Source organism: Mandrillus leucophaeus, unplaced genomic scaffold (assembly GCF_000951045.1).
Source record: "Mandrillus leucophaeus isolate KB7577 unplaced genomic scaffold, Mleu.le_1.0 Scaffold12, whole genome shotgun sequence".
NCBI lineage: Eukaryota > Metazoa > Chordata > Mammalia > Primates > Cercopithecidae > Mandrillus > Mandrillus leucophaeus.
Genome location: NW_012100320.1, coordinates 9,778,080 through 9,794,563, shown reverse-complemented (window position 1 = coordinate 9,794,563; position 16,484 = coordinate 9,778,080). Strand labels below are relative to the sequence as shown.

Here is a 16,484-nt window from a genome sequence, read left to right as displayed (position 1 = left end):
ATAAGACATACATGCTTCATCAAATTAAACAAAATTAAAACGTATTCTATCTTTGATTTTTAGGCTTTATTTTAAAATTATGTAAATGTAGTCAGCCCTCAGTATCAGTGGGTTCTGCATTCATAGATTAAACCAAATGGATCAAAAATATCTGAAAAAAATTCCACAAAGTTCTAAAAGCAAAAGTTAAACTTGCCACATGCTGAGTACTATAACAAATCCATGCAAATCAAGTGATGTGTAGGCACTGTATTAGATACTATTTAAGTAATCTAGAGATGATTTCAAGTATATGGCAGGAAGAGTGTAGGTTATATGCAAATACTATCCCATTTCATATAAGGGAATTGAGTATCTGCAGATTTGGGTATTTGCAGGGGTCCTGGAATCAATCCCCTGTGGATACTGAGGGGCAGCTGTACAAATATATATTTAAAGTATACATGCACTATAAAGATATAGATGCTTTATGTCCCTCTGAATTTACTTGATTCCAATATGCTTTTCTGAGAGGAAGAGAAACATGTGGAGTCTAGATAATGCACTCAGCATTGCTCATAAACCTAGGGATATGTTATCATGTGATAAATGTATCATAGAAGAAAAGAGGTTGTGAGCCACTGGAATAGAAGTATAGATCACAGCTGCAGTAACTTTCAGATTACATGCCCTGTTGTTTACTACGAGTAGTTAAAGAGTAAGGTTTTGTGCTGGCTGCTGAGGACACAGCAGGAGTCAAGTCAATCAGGCAGGATTCCTTTCCTTATGAAGCTTACATTCTAATGGGGAAGACACACATGAAACAACTATCTACCAACTTGGAGTTAGGGAAGGCTTTTTTGGAAGATGTGAAGTTTAAACTTCAGACCTCTATGGGTGAGCTGAAGTTAGCTAGGGTGGGATCAGAGAAACAGCGCAGGGAAGTGGTTGGTGTCAGGGCAGAAAAACACTATTCCTATAAGAAAAGTTCTGAAGTAGGAAGTAACTGAACTGAAAGACAGTGATGCTGCAATAGCAGAAGAACATGGTTGATGGCATGAGATAAAAGAGATGAAGTGGGCAAAAGACATCATAGACTATATTAAGCAATCTAGACTTTTCCCTATAAAAAATATGAAGTGTCCTATGAAGGGTGTTGTATTAGGAGAGTGTTGTAGTAAGATTTATATTTTCAATTTTTCCATCTTAATTTCTAATTTCAGCAAGTTTTCTTAAGAAAACTCTTTTAAAATAATTATATGTAAAATGATTTCTAATTCCCACTCCAAATTCAATTATCTAAAGATGCTCGTATCTTGAAAGAATACCATTGCATACCCTGTTTCCTCTGGGAATGCAGAGAGGGTGCTTCCATCAATCTGACAGGGATCCTGAGCAGAGTCAGAATCTTTTCTATCTTCATTTGTAGCAATATTGGCTACTCGTTGTTGTTGCAAGTCCCACTGTCGAGCTACGTTGTTAATTGTTAACCTTTTCTTCTCCTATTAAAAAGTTAATTGTGACAAAAGTTATATAATGCAATTTTTGTAGCAGAAGTGACATCTAAGGGGCATATTGTTTGTACCTTCTTGTAATACTTTTAAAAGGAACATGTCCCTTATAAGTAGATACCCAATACATTCTAAAACAAGATTCAAGAGGCCTGTATTTACTCTCTGCATCCAAAATCTCAATAATCATCTAACACTCTAAAGGAAAAAAAAATGCAAACAATTATTGCTCTTTAGGAACTTAATTTTATTAAAAATAAATATACAACCAACTAGAGATTAAAAATTCAAAATCTGAAATTTTAATTTCACAGAAATTTTTACATACTTAATGTTACCTGAAGTTTTAAACAGAAATTTATATGCCTCTAACATAGTAAGAAAAACCTAATGATATTTTAGTTTTTCTACTCAATAATTAAGACTGGTAAGGTGAAATAATCTTGGAGGGTGGAAGGGAAGGAGTTGATCAATGTTCCAAGTTTCTCAGAATAAATTATAATGTCTGAAATTTAAAAATTATTCTCTAGACTATTAAAAGAAATTGTACTGGGTTGAAGTGTCTCTAGATAACTAGTACCATTCCAGATGAATAGGAAAGAAATTAATTCATTATAAGCAATGGATGCCTTAAGGTTAGTGGTTCTCAAATTTCAGGGTACCTCAAATCACCTGCAGGTTAAAACGATTGCTGATTTAGAGTTTTTGGAATAGTGTTTGAGAATTTGAATTTCTACCAGGCTCCTAAGTATTCTAATATTGCTAGTTCATGGACCTCACTTTGAGAACCACTGACTTACAGCATTGGAGCTCAATCCTCTCATAGAAACCCTGTTGTGAAAAACCAGATCTAGACTGCTGAAAGAAATTGTGCTAAATTGAAACGTTTCTATTCAACTTACATACATTAATAGAAAAAAAATCCCTATTCTGGTAAAGTTTCCATTATCAAAAGATACTACTTAATTACAGTCTATCAATTAGATCAGAATGCTGAAAATAGACACTTTCCTTTTCCTCTTTACTAAGACTACAATCCTGCATTGAAAAATCAGCTGAGTGTGACACTGACCCCTCTTCACCTGCTGGCCCTGGAGCCAGAGAAGGCTAGTAGGAAGATTCTCTGGCCACTCCTTCAGTACACGTAGAATAATTCTTTGTAGTTGTACCTGTTTGCATATATTTGAGTAATTTTTGGTTATCTAAGATTTTAGCATGTATGCATGACATTAGATAGGAATAAAAAGTGATACGGCTTGTTTAATTAAAACTAAAGTTTTAAAAGTTCTATTTCTGTTTTAAAAATGTTTTTTGGGGGAGCGCAGTGGTGCATATTTGAAATCTCAACTACTTGGGAGGCTAACGCAGGAGGACTGCTTGCAGGAGTTGAAGGCTGTAGTGTGCTATGGTCACACCTGTGAACTGCATTCCAGCCTGGGCAACACAGCAAGACCCCATCTCAAAAAAAAAAAAAATGTTTTGGGCCTGGCTTTCTTTTTTTCGGTTTTTTGGTGTTTCAAATTTATGTGCACAATTCAGTGGGTTATATTTAATATGTATATACTTTGGGGACTTTTTGACATTCTATGCATGTGCTCCTTATATAAAGCAAGTAGAAATCTGCGATTTTTAAATAAAAACATTTTTCCCTATTCTATAATAAAAAGGCTTCTTACCTTAAGGAATTCTATTTAAGTTACTTACTGATGACTATGCCAACCCAATTTTTAATCTAAGCAACTGTTTTTTTTTTTTTACTCAGTATCAAGGCCACTTTGAAAGAGGCCAGGGCAGTGAGTTAATGGATGATGGTTCTCATGTTGGCTTCATGCATTTGGATTTCTGGCTGGCAGGGGTAGGCGAAAGAAATATTCTGAATGAGGTAGCAGTGCTTAGAGAAAGGGCATAAAATATCTTTAGACCACTGAGTATGTTAACAAATTTATAACAAGATAGTCTTTGAAAATGCAAACGTTTTCCTATATTAGTGCCAAAGTTAAGCTTCTTTAATTTGGGTTATTAAAATCAGATAATTACCAGGTTGACTAAGAGAATGATTAATTTTACTGGGGCCAGGAAAAGGGAAGACATATTTTAAGACAGAAGTATAGCCTGTCTTAATGTCAGGTGGGGATTAACGGCTGGCCAGGAGGACACATAAGGGCTCTGGGCATCTGTGGAGGGGGAAAAAAAAAGAAGCAAAAGAAAGGTTAGAGAATGCTAGAGATTCTGCAAGGCATAAGGGGGTACCCAAAGTAAAGTGTAAAGATCACAGAGTCATTTGGGATATCAGCGACAATTATGTTTCTAATAGCTAGGTGCCAATAAATGGCCAAGTCTGTGCTAAAGTGACAAATATTTTAGAAGGTGCCAAATTCCAATTTCTGCCATTTGAGTCTACTTTTCATGGTCCAGGCAAGACCACACCAGTATATGCCATAAGTTTCACTTTCCTTCACTTCTAAGGTTACAAGGAAAATGAAAAGCAACAAGGCAGAAGACAGTATCTATACACTCTTCCTGTACCCAATCCATCCCATTTTCTTTTTTTCTTTTTTGCATTCTTCTTTTTTTTTAAATTGTACTTTAAGTTCTGGGATACACGTGCAGAACGTGCAGGTTTGTTACACAGGTATACACATGCCATAGTGGTTTGCTGCACCCATCAACCCATCATCTACATTAGGTATTTCTCCTAATGCTATCCGTCCCCTAGCCCCCCGACCCTCTGACAGGCCCCGGTGTGTGATGTTCCCCTCCCTGTGTCCATGTGTTCTCATTGTCCATCTCCCACTTATGAGTGAGAACATGCAGTGTTTGGTTTTCTGTTCCTGTGTTAGTTTGCTGGGAATGATGGCTTCCAGCTCCCTCTTATGAGTGAGAACATGCAGTGTTTGGTTTTCTGTTCCTGTGTTAGTTTGCTGAGAATGTCCATCCCATTTTCTTAATGATCAATATCTAGAGTTGCATGAGCAATCCTCAGCAAATGCTGAGGGTCTGTTGTATCATGATTCCAAATCTGAGTTAGGGCTAGAACCTGGGTCTCCTGATTCCCCATGCTTTTCCCCTTACTAAAAATAAATATAAGGCGTAAACCTCATAACTAAAGAGTCCTATTTATTGACATTTTGTTTTGTCTCACTTATTTTCCTCAGGCTGCACTTAATTCCTGGACTCAAGCAATCCTCTGTCTTAGCCTCCCAAGTAGTTAAAACTTCAGGTACATACCACCTTGCCTGGCTAGTCATTTTTTTTGAATTCTGAGTGCCATTTTAATTTTAAAAAGAAAAGCATCTATATAGAACATGAATGAGTAATGATAATCAGGGTGATGTCCTTAATTTTAGAACATAGCATGATACATATTATGAACTATAAACTTTAAGCTGTCTTTACTTATACTTTGTGTATAAAATATTTAAAAGAGAATATTTTATTTAAGGAAATTAATATCTGCTAAATCATTTAAAACCAGTTTAAAACAAATTTGCATTCTTAAGTTCCACAAAATCTTTATCACTTCTATATCATAAACTTTTTAAATTTAAAAAGCTATCATTAAAAAAAAATAGCAGAGCTCATTAAAATACATCAGTAAAGATGACAGTCAATTACAGTACATTCCAAAATGAAGTGAATATGCCATGGGATACACAAGATGATGCACTGGTATGAACTAAAAGCGTTATAACTTCAATTACATTTATTTTTCATCTCTTCCTTTTAAAACTAGCTTTTGCATTTATTTTATAATGTATATCATACTGTATTTCTTAAGTACAGGTTTATTTATAGATAATAACTTGTAAAAGTTTTAGGGGTGCATACATTCTGTTGATAGGAATAAAAAACTTACAAAGTTTAGAAACCACTTTTCCAGTAGACTAGCTAGCCAGCTTTGGGGTATGTGTGTCTATGTGTGCACACACATCCACGTAGACATCAGAGAAAATACCTTAAGCAAAGATTGTTTATGACTTTCCCGCTTCTTCTCTTCCTCTTTTTTGGCTAAAACAGATGCCATACGCCTTTCTTCTTCCTAAAAGACATTTTCCAAAAAGTATTATGAAGAGTTTAACCATTTTTTAAGGCTAAATATCATTGGTCCTATTAAGTACAGTTTTCTTCTTGAGAGGCATAGTATTTGCTAGCAGAAAATATACTCTCAAAGAAAAAGTTAGTATGTTTCTCTTTATTTTCTTCTTCCCTCCTAATGCTAAAAATCTGTGCATTCCTAACTCTGTTCCCAGCTCTGGAGGTGACGTGAACCTAGTTCATGCAAGAAAGGAAAAAGAATGAGAAGAAAAGGAGATGTATGTTTGCATAATTTTCCTTTTGTACTCTGTGCATCATGGTTCCACATAGGTTTAAAGTTTCTATCATCAAGATAAGAAGGATAAAAGTAATACATCTAACAATATTGACTGGATCTGTGATAGAAAATCAGAACTTTTTTGATGAAAAAAACAAGGGTAAATATCTTTTAAAACTCCAATTATATTAATAAATTATTCTCCATTAATATAATTACTTTTGGTTTGTTTTTAAGTTGTGTTGCCCAGTCTCATTTTTTAAATTCTAAAAGCTATGAAATATAGCATGATGACCGTAGTTAATAATCCTGTATTATAATCTTGGCATTTGCTAAGAGAATAGATCTTAAATGTTCTCACTACAAAAAAATATATATATATATATAATTAGGTGAAGTGATAGAAATGTTAACTAACTTGATTGTGGTAATCATTTTATAAAATATATCAAATCACCACACTGTACACCTTAATTTTATATAGTTTTTGTCAATCATACCTCAACAAAGCTCAAAAAAGTAGAATCGACAAAATAACATAGACAGTTTACAAAAATGTTTAAAAATCAATCATAATCCCATACACTTAACTCAAATCTTACAATTTCTGTGTATCAGTTGATAATATTCACTATGAGCAATTTTTTAAAGGTTATAATCTATATACACAATCTGGACCATTTTTCCCCCTGAAGACTATCTGATTTCAATAAATTATAACCATGTAACTTTTAATTTTCATTACCAAAAGATTTGCAGATTCTCAAAATGATAAGATAATTTGAGAAGACAATTTATTCATAAAAGACAAGCTTGAAAACATCTTCAAGATAGGAAACCATAACAAGTAACTTAGCAGATTTGAAGAATTACTCCTTTAGAAACAAAAAATTCTAAGAATTGAAATTTAAAATTCAACAAAGGGAGATTTAATAGCAGATTATACACAGCTGAAGACAGGATCAGTCAACTGGAAAATAGAGGATGAGAATGTTTTCTATATGTTTTAGTATCACCCCACATACTTCTCTATCATAGCACTTAACCTGTTTCATTTTAATTATTTCTGGTGCTATCCCTCATGCCTCCCACGCCATAAAATAAGCTCTATGAATGCATGAACCATGTCTGTTCAGTAATTTATTAAAACTGAAACAGCTACATCAAATGGTAGACATATTTCTATCCTTTTGATATGTCTGCAAACTGCCCTCCATAAATGCAGTTCTAATTTACACTCCTACCAGATTTCAACATTTGATTTAAAACCTGATGGTTAGTCATGAAAGCTGTTCACCAAATATTCTTGTGTCTTCGCATGTCCAAGACACATTGTGAGATAGCACTTCTAGCCCACTTGAAGATACATGTGGCCATGTGACTTGCTTTGGCCAATGTCATATCGACAAAAGTGACATGTATTTACTTCTGGTTGAAAACTTTCAAAGACAATGTATGATACAACTATTCTCTCTCTCACCTTGCTGTAGCACCTGCAAAATTCCACAGGTGGGTACTTTGAAAGCCTGAGTACTAGAATGAGGACAACACAGAGCAAAGATCCAAAATCACACCTCATAAGCAGACAGGTATTAGAAGCCTGAAATAAACTTTGTTGTTTTAATTCACTGAACTTAGAGAAGCTGTTATTGCAGCACAATCTAGCCTATGCAGACCAGTATATATATGTTATATTAGAATTAAAGAAAGTCAAAGAGACTATGAAAATGTGTTCTAGAAGATGGACCACTATACATGCTCCTGAAAACAAAGAAAAACCCTAGATTAAATAATTATATTTAAAAATGCACAAACAGAAACCAACACAGAGTTAAAAAAGAAAACTGAGAAAGCATACACTAGACAATTCTAATTTTAAAAATAAGGAAACGAATGCTCTAAGACAGTAGTAACTTATATGAGGTCACATAGCTAGTGACAAGGCCAGGATCAGGACCAGAAGCCATGGCCTGCTAGAAACAAAATTCATACTTTTTTAATAATAAAGATATATTTAAATTAATTTTACTGATTTTAGATAGATAAAGAAGAGTTTAGAACTCAGAAGTGATCTGCCATATGTTTTAGTTGTTTTAAAGGAAATGGAAGTGTAATGTAATTTTAGTGAATTTTAAGTGTCTTTTACAATATGGAAAATAATAATAATAATTATTATTTTTTTAAGACAGAGTCTTGCGTCTTGCTTGTTGCCCAGGCTGGAGTGCCGTGGTGCAATGTCGGCTCACTGCAATCTCCATCTCCTGGGTTCAAGCAGTTCTCATATCTTAGCCTCCCAAGAAGCTGGGATTACAGGCATGTGCCACCATGCTAGGCTAATTTTTGTATTTTTAGTAGAGACAGGGTTTTACCATGTTGGCCAGGCTGGTCTCAAACTCCTATCCTCAAGTAATCTGCCCACTTCAGCCTCCCAAAGTGCTGCAATTACAGGCATGAGCCACCAATGCCCTGTTGGAAAATAATTATTCTTAACTTTTAAAAACTAAATAGAGGTAATGAGGAGAAATAAACTAAATTAAAAATGCAGAACTTTGAATCCTAGCTTCAATAATTCTGTTAAATTCTTTTATTCAGTAAATACTGACTTGGTACCTACAGAGTACAATCTATTTCAGAATAAAGTGTTTAAAAGAGCAAAATATATTGATGTTCAATTGTTGACTCATCTATAAAATGTGAACTAGAAACAGATTGGTTTTTCAAAGAACCAATTTCAAACAGTACTGGAAACTGTATGGATCACGTACTACACATACTTATGAGATGATTTCATCAGATTTTTGAAAAGAATTTGAGCTTCTATTAAAGGCAGTAGGGCTTTAAAGGAAAGCTAAACCTTGGAAAACTGGATTTACACCAAATCAATTCAAATACTGAATGTTTTAAGGAATTTATGTATCTGAGAGCTATATTTCAGCCCAAATAATTACTGAGTAACTAAACTTCGAAATAAAAATAAACCTCTAATTGTGAAGATAAGTTATAAATCTGTTGGTAAGAAAGAAAAACTAAAATTCTGGCATCTTCTTGATAATAGTCCAATTTCTGGGACAAAAGCCATATTCTTTATATAGCAAAAAATAAAAATAAAAAAATTAAATAAGTTGGGGGGGAATCTGGGACAAAAAACTACTTTTTTCCTCACTTCATTTTGGCCACGCAGACCCAATATAGAAATGATTTCAAGTCAATGAAGCCATGCAGTGATTTAATAGGTGTTTGATAACCTAGATTATACTTTGTTAGCAGATATTAAGGCCTAAAACAATGCATATATTACACAAGAAGATTTGATCCAAAATAAATAATAGTAGTCCTAATATAGGCAGCAATTTATTTTATGAAATTTAAAAAATCAAATGGCAAGGTGTGTTTTAACCATATACTTTAGTTATAAACATTATTTTCTTTGAACATACAAAATATTAAAACAGACTTTAAAATCGTAGGGTTTTTTTCCCTCAAAGAGATGGTCAATAATTTTTACTCAAACAATCACTTTTAGCAAACAAAACTGACTTTTTTGCAGGGTCACATCTAGTGTTAGAGATTAGAAGTCATGTCCCCTGACTTCTGGTCCAGGGATATTATCTGTAAAATGCTGGAGAGGGAAATAGCCAGAACAGGGTAGGTTATGTTGCTGTAACAACTTCAAAACTTTCACTGGCTTATGATTTTAAAACAGTTTAGTTCTTGATCATGCAAAGAACACTGCAACTATCTTCAATGTAGTGGCTAAGTATTCCTGAGTGCTTCGATCTGATGGCATCCTCAACTTTATATAGGCTTCCACAGTGACTACCACATGGGAAGGAAGCATGAGAATCACGCTTTTAAATGCTTCTGCCTGGAAATTATATACATTATTTCTGCTCACATTTCATTGGCCAAACATCTTCCCACATGTCAAAAAGGAGGGGAACCAGAGCATATTGGTGAACATTAAGTAATGTCTACCAAAACAGAAAACTTACACCTGAGATGAGCTCCTTTTTGTGTGTGTGTGTGTGTGTGAAGAGCAAATTGTAAACAAGTTCACACTAAGCCAATTAAATGTGAGCTTGAGGTGAAAACTTCAGACATTGTTTGTTTCTGAATTGTGTTGTTGTTTTGTTTTGAGACAGGGTCTCATTCTGTCCCCCAGGCTTGAGTACAGTGGCGAGATCTTGGCTCACTGCAGCTTTGACCTCCTGGATTCAAGTGATCCTCCTGCCTCAGTCCCCCAAGTTGCTGGGACTACAGGTGCATGCCTCCACACTCGGCTAAATTTTTTGTATTTTTTGTAGAGACAGGGTTTTGCCATGTTGGCCAGGCTGGGCTTGAACTCTTGACCTCAAGCAATCCACCTGCCTCAGCTTCCCAAAGTGCCAGGATTACAGGCATGAGCCACCATACCCGGCCCTGTTTCAGAATTGTGAGAATACTGCCTGCATTCACAAAATGCTGCCTTAGAAATAAAAAAGAAAATTCTGCCTCCCAGAATTTTCTATACAAGGGTCCTTGTTTTAGCCCCTCAACATGTGTCTATTCTCTCTTTTTTTTGAATAGTTGTGAAAACAGGTGAAGATTACTGGGATATCTTCCTTATGTCTTCTCCTTTGTCAACTAATCATGTCAGATTCTTTGGAAATGCTCTAGTTTGTTGTCTGCCCTCTAAAACTAGTAATAGTTCAGTGTAATCTGACCATTGTAGAAAAAAATGGGATGGGACTGTCTCCATTTTCTGAATTCTCTTTTTCCATAAATGAATAGTTTTAAGCCATATTAACTTTTAATAATCACATCTCATAATTAATTCAACTTGAATTTGGCAATTCCAAGTCACTTTAATACATGCTGCTAGGTCTAATCTTCTATAATATACTATATTTGTACTAAGAATTGTTTTGCTTGATTGTTGCTATGGAGTAAAGTCCAGGATTTTCAATTCATCTATTTTTTTTATGTTGTTAAATTCTGCTTACTTTTCTAGACTAGGCATAAACAAACTTTTTTCTGTAAAGGATCAGATAGTATAATAAATATTTTAGGCTTTGTGAGCTATATGTGATCTCTATCTCATATCCTTCTTTGTTGGTCTTTCTTTCTTTTTTTTTTACAATGCTTTGAAAATATACAAACCATTATTAGCTTGAAACTTGTACAAAAAGTGGGCTGCCAGATGGATCTAGCTCATAGGCTGTAGTTTGCCAAACCCTGCTCTAGACTATGAAGGTACTTTTGGATTCTCATTTGATCAACCAATATATCAAGAACTCTAATTTCTCTAGTTTCTGTCATTCACATACTTTACCAGAATAACAAATATTTTCTCTTAGACATTAATCAAAATGTGAATAGAATGGGCCGGAGGAAAAAAGCCTCATGGCATGCCAGTACAGATTTCTTTAAAGGCTGGCATTAATCCATTACTTCATGTTCTGTAAGTACACTTGAATCAAAAATCTATATAACCATGCCATATAATTTACTCAAAATGATGCCATGAAAGACTTTGTCAAATGTTTTGCTTAAATACCAAAACACTGTCTATAGCACTCCTCTGACAAGGTTTATTTGTAATTTCTAGGGCAGGAAACTAATTTTTTTTCTGGAATGAATTGTTTTTTAGTGAGCTAATGCTGCCTCCTAGTGACCAATTCCCAAGTACTCACAAACCATCTTTTTATTTTATTATTTTGAGACAGAGTCTCCTTCTGTCACCAGGCTGGAGTGCAGTGACGCGATCTTGGCTCACCGCAACCTCCAACTCCCTGGTTCATGCCATTCTCCTGCCTCAGCCTCCTAAGTAGCTGGGATTACAGGCACACACCACCATGCCCAGTTATTTTTTGTATTTTTAGTAGAGATGGAATTTTACCATGTTGGCCAGGATGGTCTAAATCTCCTGACCTCATGATCTGCCCACCTCAACCTCCCAAAGTACTGGGATTACAGGAGTGAGTCACCATGCTGGGCCACAAACCATCTTTTAAAAATGCAATTTAAATTTATTTCATAATCAACATCAAGTTAACTGCCACAATTTGTGGAATTTATATTCTCTACTTTTGAGATAAGAAAACCCACCATGCCACAAAGTCACTGTAGCCAGACTGCCTCTCTAGATTCCTCCTCTATGAGCACAGCATCTCTGAAAGAAAGGCAGCAGCCACACTCAGGGGCTTATAGATAGAACTCCCATCTCCCTGGGACAGAGCACCTGCGGGAAGTGGCGGTTGTGGGTGCAGTTTCAGCAGACTTAAATGTTCCTGCCTGCCAGCTCTGAAGAGAGCAGCGGATCTCCCAGCAGAGTGCTCGAGCTCTGCTAAAGGACAGACTGCCTCCTCAAGTGGGTCCATGACCCCCTTGCTTCCTGATGGGAAGACACCTCCCAGCATGGGTTGACAGACACTTCATAGAGGAGAGCTCCGTCTGGCATCTGGTGGGTGCCCCTCTGGGACGAAGCTTCCAGAGGAAAGAGCAGGCAGCAATGTTTGCTGTTCTGCAGCCTCTGCTGGTGACATCCAGGCAAACAAGGTCTGGAGTGGACCTCCAGCAAACTCCAGCAGACCTGCAGAAGAGGGGCCTGACTGTTACAAGGAAAACTAACAAACAGAAAGCAATAGCATCAACATCAACAAAAAGGACAACCACGCAAAAACTCCATCCGAAGGTCAACAACAGCAAAGACTAAAGGTAGATAAATCCATGAAGATGAGGAAAAACCAGCACAAAACAGCTGAAAATTCCAAAAACCAGAATGCCTCTTCTCCAAAGGATCACAACTCCTCACCAGCAAGGGAACAAAACTGGACGGAGAATGAGTTTGACAAACTGACAGAAGTAGGCTTCAGAAGGTGGGTAGTAACAAACTCCTCCAGGCTAAAGCAGCATGTTCTAACCCAACGGAATGAAGCTAAGAACCTTGAAAAAATGTTATAGGAACTGCTAACAAGAATAACCAGTTTAGAGAAGAACATAAATGACCTGATGGAACTGAAAAACACAGCACAAGAATTTCATGAACTGTACACAAGTATCAATAGCTGAATTGATCATGCAGAATAAAGGATATCAGAGACTGAAGATCAACTTGATGAAATGAAGCGTGAAGACAAGATTAGAGAAAAAAAGAGTGAAAAGGAATAAACAAAGCAGCCAAGAAATATGGCACTATGTGAAAAGACCAAACCTACATTTGATTGCTGTACCTAAAAGTGACGGGGAGAATGGAAGCAACTTGGAAAACACACTTCAGGATATTACCCAGGGGAACTTCCCCAACCTAGCAAGACAGGCCAACATTCAAATTCAGGAAATACACAGAACACCACAAAGATACTCCTTGAGAAAACCAACCTCAAGACATATAATTGTCAGATACACCAAGGTTGAAATGAAGGAAAACATGTTAAGCACAGCCAGAGAGAAAGGTCGGGTTATCTACAAAAGGGAGCCCATCAGACTAACATTGGATCTCTCTGCAGAAACCCTACAAGCCATAAGAGAATGTGGGCCAATATTCAACATTCTTAAAGAAAAGAATTTTCAACCCAGAATTTCATATCCAGCCAAGCTAAGCTTCATAAGTGAAGGAGACATAAAATCCTTTACAGACAAGCAAATGCTGAGGGATTTTGTCACCACTAGGCCTGCCTTACAAGAGCTCCTAAAGGAAGCACTAAATATGGAAAGGAAAAAACAGTACCAGCCACTGCAAAAACAAACCAAAATGTAAAGACCATCGACACTATGAAGAAACTGTATCAACTAATGGACAAAAAAACCCCGCTAGCATCATAATTACAGGATCAAGTTCACACATAACAATATTAACCTTAAATGTAAACAGGTTAAATGCCCCAATTAAAAGAAACAGACTGGCAAATTGGATAAAGAGTCTAGACTCATCGGTGTGCTACATTCAGGAGACCCATCTCATGTGCAAAGACACACATAGGCTCAAAATAAAGGGATAGAGGAAGATTTACCAAGGAAAATGAAAGCAAAAAAAAAAAAAAAAAAAAGGCAGGGGTTGCAATCCTAGTCTCTGACAAAATAGACTTTAAGCCAACAAAGATCAAAAAAGACAAAGAAGGGCATTGCGTAATAATAAAGGGATCAATTCAACAAGAAGAGCTAACCATCCTAAATATATATGCACCCAATATAGAAGCACCCAGATTCATAAAACAAGTTCTTAGAGACCCACAAGGAGACTTAGACTCCCACAGAATAATAGTGGGAGACTTTAACAGCCCATTGTCAATATTAGACAGATCAATGAGACAGAAATTTAATAAGGATATTCAGGACTTGAACTCAGCTCTGGACCATGTGGACCTAATAGACATCTACAAAACTCTCCACACCAAATCAACAGAATATACATTCTTCTCAGCACCACATCACACTTATTCTAAAATCGACCACATAATTGGAAGTAAAACATTCCTCAGCAAATGCAAAAGAATGGAAATCATAACAAACAGTCTCTCAGACCACAGTGCAATCAATTAGAACTCAGGATTAAGAAACGCACTCAAAATCGCAAAACTACATGGAAACTGAACAACCTGCACCTGAATGACTACTGGGTAAATAACGAATTTAAGGGAGAAATAAAGAAGTTCTTTGAAACCAATGAGAACAAAGATACGATGTACCAGAATCTCTGAGTGCTAACACAGTGTTTAGAGGGAAATTTACAACACTAAATGGCCATAAGAGAAAGTGGGAAAGATCTAAAATTGACACCCTAACATCACAATTGAAAGAATTAGAGAAGCAAGAGCAAACAAATTCAAAAGGTAGTAGAAGACAAGAAATAACTAAGATCAGAGCAGAACTGAAGGAGATAGAGACATGAAAAACCCTTGGAAGAAAATCAATGAATCCAGGAGCTGGTTTTTTGAAAAGATCAACAAAATAGATAGACTGCTAGCCAGACTAATAAAGAAAAAGAAGAGAGAAGAATCAAATATACACAATAAAAAATGATAAAGGGGAGATCACCACCGATCCCAAAGAAATACAAACTACCATCAGAGAATACTATAAACACCTCTATGCAAATAAACTAGAAAATCTAGAAGAAATAGATAAATTCCTGGACACACACACCCTCCCAAGACTAAACCACGAAGAAGTTGAATCCCCGAATAGACCAATAACAAGTTCTGTAATTGAGGCAGTAATTAATAGCCTACCAATGAAGAAAAAGCCCAGGACCAGACGGATTCATAGCTGAATTCTACCAGAGGTACAAAGAGGAGCTGGTACCATCCCTTGTGAAACTACTCTAAACAATAGAAAAGAGGGACTCCTCCCTAACTCATTTTATGAGGCTAGCATCATCCTGATACTAAAACCTGGCAAAGACAAAACAAAAAAAAAAGAAAATTTCAGGCCAATATCCCTGATGAACATCAATGCAAAAATCCTCAATAAAATACTGGCAAACCGAATCCAGCAGCACATTAAAAAGCTTATCCACCACGATTAACTTGGCTTCATCCCTGGGATGCAAGGCTGGTTCAACATATGCAAATCAATAAATACAATCCATCACATAAACAGAACCAATGACAAAAACCACATGATTATCTCAATAGATGCAGAAAAGGCCTTTAATAAAATTCAACACCACTTCATGCTAAAAACATTCAACAAACTAGGCACTGATAGAACATATCGCAAAATAATAAGAGTTACTTATGACAAACCCATAGCCAATATCATACTGAATGGGCAAAAGCTGGACGCATTCCCTTTGAAAACCGGCACAAGACAAGGATGCCCCCTCTCACCACTCCTATTCAACATAGTATTGGAAGTTCTGGCCAGGGCAATCATGCAAGAGAAAGAAATAAAGCATATTCAGATAGGAAGAGAGGAAGCAATATTATCTCTGTTTGCAGATGACATGATTGTATGTTTAGAAAATCCCATCGTCTCAGCCCAAAAACTCCTTAAGCTGATAAGCAACATCAGCAAAGTCTCAGGATACAAAATCAATGTCCAAAAATCAAAAGCATTCCTATACACCAATAATAGACAAACAGAGAGCCAAATCATGAGCAAACTCCCATTCACAATTGCTACAAACAGGATAAAATACCTAGGAATACAACTTACAAGGGATGTGAAGGAGCTCTTCAAGGAGAACTAAAAACCACTGCTCAAGGAAATAAGAGAGGACACAAACAAATGGAAAAACGTTCCATGCTTGTGGATAGGAAGAATCAATATCGGGAAAATGGCCAAACTGCCCAAAGTAATTTATATATTTAATGCTATTCCCTTCAAGCTACCACTGACTTTCTTCATAGAATTAGAAAAAACTACTTTAAATTTCATATGCAACCAAAAAAGAGCCCACATAGCCAAGACAATCCTAAGAAAATGAATAAAGTTTGAGGCATCATGCTGCCTGACTTCAAACTATGCTACAAGGCTACAGTAACCAAAACAACATGATACTGGTACCAAAACAGATATACAGACCAATGGAACAGAACAGAGGCCTCAGAAATAATGCCACACATCTACAACCATCTGATCTTTGACAAATTTGACAAAAACAAGCAATGGGTAAAGGATTCCCAATTTAATAAATGGTGTTGGGAAAAGTGGCTAGCCATATGCAGAAAACTGAAACTGGACCCCTTCCTTACACCTTA

At 36.1% G+C, this 16,484-nt stretch overlaps 1 protein-coding gene across 1 annotated transcript in view; it reads right to left on the bottom strand.

Moving 5' to 3' along the window:
* LRRC49 (leucine rich repeat containing 49) overlaps positions 1–16,484 on the bottom strand; it is a 167,728-nt gene that overhangs the window by 19,721 nt on the left and 131,523 nt on the right. The window contains exons 11-12 of the mRNA XM_011969395.1: positions 5,446–5,529; positions 1,318–1,481 (exon numbers count right to left, since the gene is read on the bottom strand). Coding sequence (XP_011824785.1) covers positions 1,318–1,481; positions 5,446–5,529 — 248 coding nt within the window. The remainder of the gene's footprint in view (positions 1–1,317; positions 1,482–5,445; positions 5,530–16,484) is intronic.